Below are 11,682 nucleotides of genomic sequence, written 5' to 3'. Positions count from 1 at the left end.
AGTATAGCTCTAGTGGGCTCAACCACAAACTGCTCTAAAAATCCATCTTATAGACATTCCAGAGACTCCCCCTCTTGGGATCCAGCAACAACCCGATTTTCCCAAGCTACGTGCATATTGAAACATCCCATGATTATTGTAACATTATTGTTTTGGCATGTATTTTCTATCTCCCATTGTGACTTGTAGACCTCATCTTTACTCCTGTTTGGGGCTGTGTATATAACTCCCACCAGGGTCTTTTTTCCCCTTGCAGTTCCTTAGCTCACCCACACTGATACAAACCTTCTGACCCTGTGTCACCTCTAATAATTTAATTTCATTTGCTACCAACAGAGCCATGCCACACTCTGTCTACCTGCCTGTTCTTTCGCTACAATGTGTATCCTTTGATGTTAAGCATATGCCTATAATCTTTCAGCCGCGATTCGGTGATGCCCACATCATACATGCCAATCTGTAAAGGCGCTACAAGTTCATCTACCTTAGTCTGTACTTGTTCACCTTTTACATTGCAGCTCATCCTGTTGACTACAATTTTACTGTATCATCAACCTCTCCTTGCTAACAGTCTCACCACATACTGCCTCTGTTTGTAAATCACTACCTCTTCCTCAGCACCATCACCCTAGTTCCCAGCCCCCTTGCCAAATTAGTTTAAACCATCCTGAACAGCTCTAGCAAACCTGCCCATAAGAATAATGGATGACCTCAGGTTCAGATGTACCCCTTCTCTTCTGTGCAGGTCCCCAGAAGAGATCCCAATGATCTATAAATCTGAACCACTGTCCCCTGCAACAGTCCCTCAGTCATGCATTCACCTACCAAACTATCTTATTCTTACCCTTACTGGTGTGTGGCACAGATAGCAAACCAGAGTTTACTACTCTGGACTCCTTTTTCAGCTTTATACCTAGCACCCAAAAATCTCTCTTCAGGAGCTCCTCACCATGTCATTTGTGCCACTATGTACCAAGACTTCTGGCTACTCACCTTCCCCTTTAGAAAAAACAATAGAACATAGAAGAGTACAGCACAGTACATGCCCTTCAGCCCACAATGTTGTACCGACCCTTGAACCCTGCCTCCCATATAACACCCACCACCTTCAATTCCTCCATATGCAGAATGTGACGAACCCGATTCAAGACGTCCCTGATTCTGGGACCTGGGAGGCGACCTACCTTCTTGGTGTTTCTATCTTGCCCACAGAATCTCATTTCTGAAATTATGTGATTCACTTGAATTCTGATACCAGTGTTTTAAAAGGGCAGTCTATTCCAACAGAATTGCTTTCTCTTTTTCTCAATACTGACATTAGTGCCTTATAAATTGAATAGCAAGAATACCACACCAATTCTATGTATTCCTGTCATTCATCCTCTTAGCACTGTGCCAACTTGCTTGTAGCTTCAGTAATAATCCAGGAGGTATCTTCTCTGATTCTGGCTTTGAATTTAGTTCTTAGCTATTCAATTTCTTTTGGACTACTTTTCTTAGTTTTACATGAGTTGGTATCTATGTGAACCTTAAGTGGATTTCCCCCTCTCATGGCATCACAAGTGGCACATCCTGCAGCCCACACAGGCCTCCTACCCTGGCACTGGGTAGGCAACATAGCTTTTAGGGCTCTTGCTTTGATTGCAAACTTCAAATTTCAAAGTTGAAAGTATATTATCAATGTATACATTATATAGACTTGAGATTAGTCTCCTAAAAGGCAGCCACTAAACAAGGAGACCTAAAAGAACCCATAAAAAACTGTCAAACCTCCAACGTGCAGGATAAAAAACCAAGTCATGCAAACAATAAACACAAGCAAATAGGGTTCTGAACTGAAGTCCACAGAGAGACCATCCCCAGACCCTTAGTTCAGCACAGAGCTGAGCAGTGAGCTGAATCAGCCTGTCCCTCACCACAGGCTCCAACATCCTGACCTTTTCATTCTGGCCCATCTAAATTGTTGTCCAAACTTCAGGTTCAGTCACTTTGGTACGGTCTGGCTCTGGGGCTTGTTGTCAAAACTCAGCTTGTACCCGGCCTTTCCAATTCAGCCTGGCGCTTAAATAGATCGGGTCTTCCTCGCCTCGATTCTACCACATCGAAAGACATTCATTCCAAAGGGAAGTTACAGACTATTGCTGGTGATTATTATTTAAACACAAAGAGTGATTAACAAAGTATTTAGTGTTTTTTCTTGTTTCACCAGCCACCAGTCGGAAGTGGTTGAGATTCACCAGTGCCATCTTAAACTGGAATAAACAGTGCCCATGTCCCCAACTTTACTGTCCACTACTACAGCCACTTTTTCTTTGCACACTTTCTATTGCTTACTTACAAAGGAAATCTGATGCTATAAGTTACCTTGCTTTATGAATTATTTTACCCATATTTCAGACATCTGTGGCACATCTAAGGATGTACTAAACTAATGGTGATGGCATTTCTGGGGATCCACAGTTATTAGGCATACAAGAAGGCACTCTAGTGTCTATTCATCTTCTCAGTTTTGAAAATTATGTAGAACTTTCCAGGGGCCCAGATTACTGGGTTATTAAAGTGCAAGACGTGACAGATTATATATGACGGAAATGGTTTATGCAGATATCTTCATTCTATTCTTTACTCCAATTATGATGCAATAACAACATGAAAGCAATGATCCAGTGAAAGGTAAGGGGGAGGAAAAGGAGAAAATCTGCGTCAGTTGTAAAGCACTTTTTAAATAAATCTAACAAACAGTTGTCAAGAATCTATGCAAAAAGCTGCACGAGCAAATATCACAATTTCAATACAATGAATAGCCTGTTTACTTTATTATATTCTTAAAACAAAACATATGGAATTCATCATGTACTAAATTAAACAAATGCAACCCAATGATACTTGAAGATTATCTGAAGGTTGGATTTGTATTTTCACAGTCTGTTCCAGTGCTTGCTTGGATGTAACCTTGAGTCATAGTCCACAAATATTTGCATGGCAAAAAAACAAACTCTTGTTAATTCAGTTGCTTCTTCTAAGCTGAATCAGCAGATATTCAAAAAAGTAGAAATCCAATCAAGATGGATTTTTAAAAAATTACATTCTTGATTTGTTGTGCAAGGGTTGCTGACTGAAGTTTTTCAGTTTAGTTGTACCTTCAAGCACAATAGAGATGGAAAATATTAAATATCAAACAATCGTAATTTGACGCCAATTTTCTTTTACAAAGCCGCTGTACATATATACAAAATCATACAAATGGCAGGAATGTTCATGTTTCTGTCCATAATCTCACTTCCCATCAAGTAGCGCTTTGATGTCCTTCACACCATATTCATTTGCCACTGCTGTTGCGTGATCTAAAGCATGGATGACAGCCAGAAACTTAATCACTTGTTTTATACTCTCCCTGCAAAGTAAATCAGATTGAAAAAAGAAAATTACATTCACGCAGTAAAAAGACAAAATTATTAGCCATAGTCATACTTTATTAATCCTGGGGGAAATTGGTTTTCATTACAGTAAATAATAACTAGTAATAGAACCATAAATAAATAGTTAAATAGTGGTTTGAAGATGCTGTGCAATAGTTATTGCACAGCATCTTCAAACCACTCAACTGTGATTATAGGAAAGTAGATAAAATGCTTACTCTTGTCTCCTAACATTCAATACCTAATATTTCACAGCACACCGCAAAGCTATTGCACTGATAATTTGACATGGGCAAATTAACTTTTCATATTAATTTTCTATTATTTTATAACTTGGCACTTCCTTACACCCATCTAATAGAGTTACCTGCTGCAGAACACAAATTCTGTAAAAGGATACCTGTAGCTTATCTGAAAACATTAGACACATGCCATTCATTTAGGAAATGCTTCATTTTCAATTTTTTAAAGACTTAGGAAGTACTTTATGGTATAAACTGATATTTGCAAAGAATTTATCGAAGTTATATGATTTGAAGGAAAAAATTGTGCATGGTACATGAATATACAGGGCAAGATACCTGTGAGTAACAGAACATGTTGCTGCAACCACATACTTAATTTGTAAACCCTGTTGTGTTCATGTGGAGCTGTCTGGCAACAATTAAATACCTACTTGCCTACAGGAAGCAATCAGTTAAATGGACGTGACCAGAAGCCATGAAACAGGCCACACGTTTGATAATTCAGGGCTGAAAATGAAAACAAGAAAAATGGAAGATTTGGGATGTGCAGACATATCTAAGAGGATAAATTTGTATCCAGTTACTTTTCCCTGAGATGGGTTTAATTGAAATCACATTACACAAACAGCATCCTGGAAGCTGCTTCATGCACCTAGTTTTGGATCAGACAGTCTTCCTTAGAAATTGTTTCAGATATAGCTGTTAATGAGGTTGCCAAATTGAATTGTTTTTCCTGTGCAACTTGTTTACCTGGCTGTACGTTTTTCCACATCCGAGCATCCAAGGCTCAACCTATAAATAGTGTTGGCTAAGTGGACAAGGTAACAGCAGAAATTTTCCATCTGTGGGATACTCTTATCTCCTTTTAGGTTGGTAAACCAGCTCTTTGGTAAACAAGTGATCAACTGTAAAACAAAAGTAGCAACATGAAACATTTAAACACGAGGAAATCTGCAGATGCTGGAAATTCAAGCAACACACAAAAAACGCTGGTGAACGCAAGAGGTACAGTCGATTTTTCGGGCCGAGACTCTTCGTCAGGACTAACTGAAAGAAGAGATAGTAAAAGATTTGAAAGTGGGAGGGGGAGGGGGAGGGGGAGATCCAAAATGATAGGAAAAGACAGGAGTGGGAGGGATGGAGCTAAGAGCTGGAAAGTGAATTGGCAAAAGGGATACGAGGCTGGAGAAGGAAGAGGATCATGGGATGGGAGGCCTAGGGAGAAAGAAGGGGGGCAGGGGAGAACCCAGAGTATGGGCAAGGAGTTATAGTGAGAGGGACAGAGGGAGAAAAAAAAAAGAAAAAAGGAAAAAAGGGAAAGAATAAATAAATAAATAAGGGATGGGGGTATGAAGGGGAGGTGGGGCATTAACGGAAGTTACAGAAGTCAATGTTCATGCCATCAGGTTGGAGGCTACCCAGACGGAATATAAGGTGTTTTCCCTTCAACCTGAGTGTGGCTTCATCTTGACAGTAGAGGAGGCCGTGGATAGACATATCAGAATGGGAATGGGACGTGGAATTAAAATGTGTGGCCACTGGGAGATCCTGCTTTCTCTGGCAGACAGAGCGTTGGTGTTCAGCGAAACGGTCTCCTAGCCTGCGTCGAGTCTCGCCAATATATAGAAGGCCGCATCGGGAGCACCGGATGCAGAATATCACCCCAGCTGACTCACAGGTGAAGTGTCACCTCACCTGGAAGGACTGTCTGGGGCCCTGAATGGTGGTGAGGGAGGAAGTGTAAGGGCACGTGTAGCACTTGTTCCGCTTACAAGGATAAGTGTCAGGAGGAAGATCAGTGGGGAGGGATGGGGGGAACGAATGAACAAGGGAGTCGCGTAGGGAGCGATCCCTGCGGAAAGCAGAAAGTGGGGGAAGGGTAAGATGTGCATGGTGGTGGAAGTTATGGAGAATTATATGTTGGACCCGGAGGCTAGTGGGGTGGTAGGTGAGGACAAGGGGAACCCTATTCCTAGTGGGGTGGCAGGAGGATGGGGTGAGAGTAGATGTGCATGAAATGGGAGAGATGTGTTTGAGAGCAGAGTTGATGGTGGAAGAAGGGAAGCCCTTTTCTTTAAAAAAGGACATCTCCTTCATCCTAGAATGAAAAGCCTCATCCTGAGAGCAGATGTGGTGGAGACGGAGGAATTGCGAGAAGGGGATGGCATTTTTGCAAGAGACAGGGTGGGAAGAGGAATAGTCCAGGTAGCTCTGAAAGTTCGTAGCCTTATAGTAGACATCAGCTGTCTCCAGAGACAGAGACAGAAAGATCAAGAAAGGGGAAGGAGGTGTCAAAAATGGACCAGGTAAACTTGAGGGCAGGTGAAAGTTGGAGGCAAAGTTAATGAAGTCAACGAGCTCAGCATGCGTGCAGGAAGCAGCGCCAATGCAGTCATTGATGTAGCAAAGGAAAAGTGGGGGACAGATACCAGTATAGGCTTGGAACATGGATTGTTCCACAAAGCCAACAAAAAGGCAGGCATAGCTGGGACCCATACGGGTGCCAATGGCTACACCTTTAGTTTGGAGGAAGTGGGAGGACCCAAAGGAGAAATTGTTAAGAGTAAGGACTAATTCCACTAGATGGAGGAGAGTGGTGGTAGAGGGGAACTGGTTAGGTCTGGAATCCAAAAAGAAGCGGAGACCTTTGAGACCTTCCTGATGGGGGATGGAGGTATATCCCCCTCCATCCCTCCGCCTCCTGTCTTCTCCTATCATTTTGGATCTCCCCCTCCCACTTTCAAATCTCTTACGATCTCCTTTCAGTTAGTCCTGACGAAGGGTCTTGGCCCGAAACGTCGACTGTACCTTTTCCTATGGATGCTGCCTGGTCTGCTGCATTCACTAGCGTTTTTTGGGTGTGTAACATGAAACATATTTTGTTTTTGCCTCCAAGATCTATGTAAATTCAATTATTAGTGATGTTTCAAGTACACACAGACATGAGTTATACTGTATGTTAGGCAATATGCATGCAAAGTCCCTCTTTCTGAAAATCTCCATTGGTCACCCCCAGATCATCTGTATTCCTGAAAGTTCTGAACAAACTGATCCAACTTGCCTCAAAATGCCAGTAGCTGTTTCACGGTAACATGCTAACCGATCATCACTAATCAACATCTCTTCAAATGTGCTGTGCTTGGAACCATCAACAATACCCTTGTCAAGGCCTACTCTCGAGTTTTTGATTTACGGGCAAAATTAATTTGATTTAGCTTTGCCACCACTGAGTTAACTTGGTTTAGAATTCAAATTATGATATTTCTATTAGAATTATAATTTCATAAAAAGAATACTTCAGTCGTGAAGTTGAAATGATTTTAATTAGATATGGTTCTCATAACCGAGTAAACTATTGCCACTTTTATAAACAGATATCATTGTTGCATCCAAGATGGTTGGTGTGTTTAACCTATACATCATTGACTTTAGCAGATAATCTAAACTAAAGAAACACTAAGTTTGTATAGAAGTAGTAGTACTTGAATCAGCTGAGTGGTACAGCTAGAGCTGCTGCCTCACAGCTCGAGCTGCTGCCTCACAGCTCCAGCAATGCAGGTTCAATTCTGACCTCCTGTGCTGTCTACGTGAGATTGTATGTTCACCCTGTGACTGCATGGGTTTCCTGTGTGCTGCTTTTTTAAAACCTCATGTCCTATGTTAAGTTAATTGACCATGAAGTTGTACCAGTAATGAAATTCAAGCTGAGAAGCACTGGGACTAGAACACATTTCCAAAGACATCTTGATGTTGAAAAACTCAAGAACACCAGTGTGAGATCTGCCTTCACCATTCAGCTTAAGAGCAGATTCCAGGCTTTGCAAGGCCTTGACGAGAATGTACCGGTAGACAGGATCGACACAATGTGGAAATAAATTGCCTCAGTCTTCAAGAAGAGCAGTGAGGCTTATCTAGGATACAGAGCTGGAAAAAAACAAAGAATGCATACAACAGGAAACATGGACAGCCTTAGAAGACAGACAGGAGGCAGCAGAAGACCTTGACATCAACACACATTCACCCAAGAAAGAAGAGATTATTGCTGCGATTAAATCATTAAAAAGCAGCAAAGCTCCCGGACATGGCAATTTGAGCGCCAAACAGTTCATAGCTAAACCAAAAGTTGCAGCAGCCGTCCAGCAACCACTCTTTATTATAACCTGGGAACGGGAACAAGTACCCAAGAACTAGACAAAGGGAGTAATTGTTAGGATCCCCAAGAAAGGGGCACCAAGGGATTCCGACAACTGGCGCAGCATCACACTTTTGTCAGGGCCCAGCAAGACTCTTACCAAAGTCATTGTCTAATGGTTACAGATGCTGACGATGTGTGCTTGAAGAATGAGCAAGCAGGTTTCAGGAGGAACAGAGGCTGTCGACCAGATCTTCACGCTGCGTAACATCACAGAACAGTGCACACAGTGGCAGACACAACTGTATGTGAATTTCATGGACTTTGAAAAGGCCTTTGTTAGCATCCAAAGCTTTTGGAGAGCCTTTGGCAAATTCTCAGATCATATGGGATCTCTTCCAAAATGGTCCAACTTAGTCAGAGTTTCTGTGCTAATTTCATCTGCAGAGTTGGGGACTGCAATTTGAACTTTGAAGTCAAGACGAGAGTCAGGTGTGATGTTGGCGATATCACTTAACCTGGTGATGACTGGGTTATGAGGCAAACAACGAAAGATAAGCAGAGAGGCATTAGATGGACTCTATTCTTTAGAAGACCTCTAACTTTAGAAGACCTTGACTGCGGATGATAGCGCCATACTATCACTTATATACCAGCACACGCTAGAGAAAACTTAGCGCCTGTGTACCTTTGGTGGACAGGTTGGACTCAGCGTCAGCCAGAGAGAGACCAAGACCATAACCCTCAATGTAGAGTATTTCTCCCACCCTCTAACCCCATCAAGGCATATGGCATCAACTTACCTTGCACCAGCAGATTCACCTACCTAGGCAGCATCATTTGGCAGAATAGTGGGACTAGGGATGACATCCAGTGCAGACTCAGCAAAGCTAGAAGTGTCTTCAGATCAAAGAGCAACAAATGGCGATCAATCAACAGAGTGTCCACACCAAGGTGAACCAGACCAGAGCCGTGTTCTGTACGCTCTCTTGTACGGGTCAGAATACTGCCACACAACAGAGAGTGACCTTGTCAGGCTGTCATCATTTTACACCATGAGCCTTAGGAAGATCCTCTGTATTTTCTGACCAAAGATCTCCAACCACACCATACTGCTTTAGTGTCATCAAGAGGACATGACCACAATCATGAGGAAACGTTGGAGATGGATTGAGCACGCGATGAGAAGAGGCCAACTCCAGCATCAAGACAGCACTTCATTGGTCCCCTGAAGGATGGAGGAAACTCAGGAGACCAAAGTCAATGTGGCACTGTTCGTAGAGGCAGAAATGAGGACCCTAAACCACACTTGGGGCACAATAGAGAAGATAGCTAAGGACAGACAGATGGAGCACCTTCATTGCTGTCCCAAATGCCAGTGGCATAATGGGCAACAACCAAATCGATGAGGTTGAGATCAGGGCTCTGTGGAGGCCATACCAACTGTTGCAGAACTCCTTGTTTTTCTTTTCGCTGAAGGTAGTTCTTTATGACCGTGGCCATATGTGGGGTCACCGTCCTGCTGCAGAGTGAATTTGGGACTGATCAGACACCTCCCTGATGGTATTGTGTGATGGATGAGAACCTGCTTGTACTTCTCAGCACTGAGGATTTCATTAATTCTGACCAGATCACCAAACCTGCAGGGAACTTGCCCTGTGCTTCACTGTTGGCTGCAGACACTCATCTATGTAGCACTCTCCAGCATTGCTGTGAACAAACTTCCTCCTGTATGAACCAAAAATTTCAAATTTTGACTCATCAGTAGAGTACTTGGTGCTACTGTTCAGCACCCCAGTCGTTGTGTTTTTGTGCACAGACGAGTCTCTCGGCTTTGTTTCTACTTCTTCGGAGGAATGGCTTTTTGGCAGCAGCTCTTCCATGAAGATCACTTCTGACAAGACTTCTCCGGACTTGGATTCCAGAGATTTCTGTGAGTTCAAAGCTGATACAGAAAGTATGTCAGTTACATGCATCTCTCATCTGCTGCACTCAGTTTCCATGGCCAACCACTGCTTTTCTGGTTCTTAACCATGGCTATTTCTTTGTGCTTCTTCAGAAGGGGGTCGGACAACACATCTTGAGGCTCATGGCTACTTGAAATTTCTGCTTGGGAGAGACCTTGCTGATGCAGGATGGCCTCCTTGTATCTTGTTGCTATGGTCACTCTTGCCATAATATAAGAATTGATGATTTGAAGGCTACTGTTACATCTGCCACACCCTCACCTTTTAGTTTGGTTGTCCTTTGTCCAGTTTGATACCTCCTACACACGTTTTTGTTTCAGTTAATCAATTTAGATCATTTAACTTCTTATGTCATTGATCATTAGCACCTAATTTTTAATCTTTATACAATACCTACAAAGTAATCAAATTTTTATCTGAAAAGTGGCCTATTACTTTATACATTACTTCCTTTAATGAAACAGAAAAATTTCTCTATACCATTAATTTTTTGGGGAAATGAATGTTTGGAAATCTATAATTTGCTTTTTCTGCTGACACAGTACTGCAGAAGACAAAATAAATATCTAAATCAAAATTTACATTAAAAAATCTAGGATGACAAAGACTTGCACAGTACTGTATAGATGGAAAAGAAACAACTCTGAAATTTTGTCTTTGCACACTTCACAATATCCAACTTTTGGTGCAAAGATTAGAATTCGTCTAGTATCTCTCACTGAAATAACCAGTGAGGCATAACTACATAACATTTTAATATCTGGGTTTAAAAAGTCGGGGAACTTTTTCAACCTGTTTTTTGGCTACTTACACTTTGACATTTCCTCAGGCTGTCATCGCCTGGGTCTGAGTTCTGTAGAGCGAGAAGAAGGTGGCGATTTAACAGACTATCGATTGTTAGTTCTTGCAACACACGATTTGAGATTATGCCAGTCCATTGCAAGATGTTGTCCAATAACTGGAAAAGTAATATAGAATTTTCTTTTACAGTTTCAGCTTAATTTATTTTGCCACAAGAATTCTATTTTGGTTGCCTGCATCTACTGGTAATTTTAATAATTTCACCTTTAACATATTATATAAGATAGCACCATGCTTTGCAGCTAATAGATCTTGTCTTCATAAATATCCAAATATTTTCCTTTCAGTAGGCAACATTAGTATCATTCAACTTTCTATTCATCTAAGTACAAATCTTAAACATTCCATTTAGTTAAAACAAAGTATCAACTGTAACCTCTTGATTAGCAGCAATCAATGAATTTTGATTAATGCATCTCTTCCCAAATCGGAGAAAGGCTTCCATTGTGGAAACCAACTCAAGAAGTTGACTGTTTTGCCCTCCGTTGCTGCTACCTGACATGCTGAGTTCCTTCAGCATTTTGCATGTGCTGCTCAAGAGTTCCAGTATTTGCAGAATCTCGAGTCAATATGAAAAATGTTACTTTCAAACTCTCACCTTAAGTGCTGACCAAAATTGTCGTTGAAAAAACAGGTAAGGCCCTGAATTCTTGTTTTCCAGCATACTAAAAAAAGATAAATAATTTCATTGATGACATCTAAAAAATTAAGGATAAGGCATACAATATTTAATTTGAAATAGATTTTAAAACATGGGATTTGTGCAAGATTAGAGTAAATAGGTGGTTGAAGTCAGTGCAGTCACCATACTATGTGTCTGTAACTCTATGACTGTGTATGGACCTCATGATTAAATGTGGAGAGGATAGCTCTCAGAGATCGTCACTTCTTTCACTTCATGAAAGCAGTTGAAAGGAAAGCAGATGTGGTAGACAAAATGTCAGGACAAAAACTTCCGATGGATCCAACCTCATTATCGGCTGAGGTATAAAATTAAAAGCTAATTCGCATCTTAAGATGACAATGCATTTTCTTCACTCAACTTGACCCAACTTTTG

The 11,682-nt window shown here is 41.5% G+C and overlaps 1 protein-coding gene across 1 annotated transcript in view; it reads right to left on the bottom strand.

The window, feature by feature from the left end:
- Positions 1–2,637: 2,637 nt before the first annotated feature.
- The window catches only part of paxbp1 (PAX3 and PAX7 binding protein 1), a 60,357-nt gene continuing 51,312 nt past the window's right edge, over positions 2,638–11,682 (bottom strand). The window contains exons 15-18 of the mRNA XM_072260070.1: positions 11,223–11,289; positions 10,575–10,721; positions 4,415–4,569; positions 2,638–3,394 (exon numbers count right to left, since the gene is read on the bottom strand). Of these exons, the coding sequence (XP_072116171.1) occupies positions 3,277–3,394; positions 4,415–4,569; positions 10,575–10,721; positions 11,223–11,289 (487 nt within the window). The 3' untranslated portion in view covers positions 2,638–3,276. The remainder of the gene's footprint in view (positions 3,395–4,414; positions 4,570–10,574; positions 10,722–11,222; positions 11,290–11,682) is intronic.

Source organism: Mobula birostris, chromosome 6 (assembly GCF_030028105.1).
Source record: "Mobula birostris isolate sMobBir1 chromosome 6, sMobBir1.hap1, whole genome shotgun sequence".
NCBI classification, from domain to species: Eukaryota; Metazoa; Chordata; class Chondrichthyes; order Myliobatiformes; family Myliobatidae; genus Mobula; species Mobula birostris.
The sequence above is the reverse complement of the archived record's forward strand: the minus strand, read 5'-3'. Positions and strand labels throughout refer to the sequence as shown.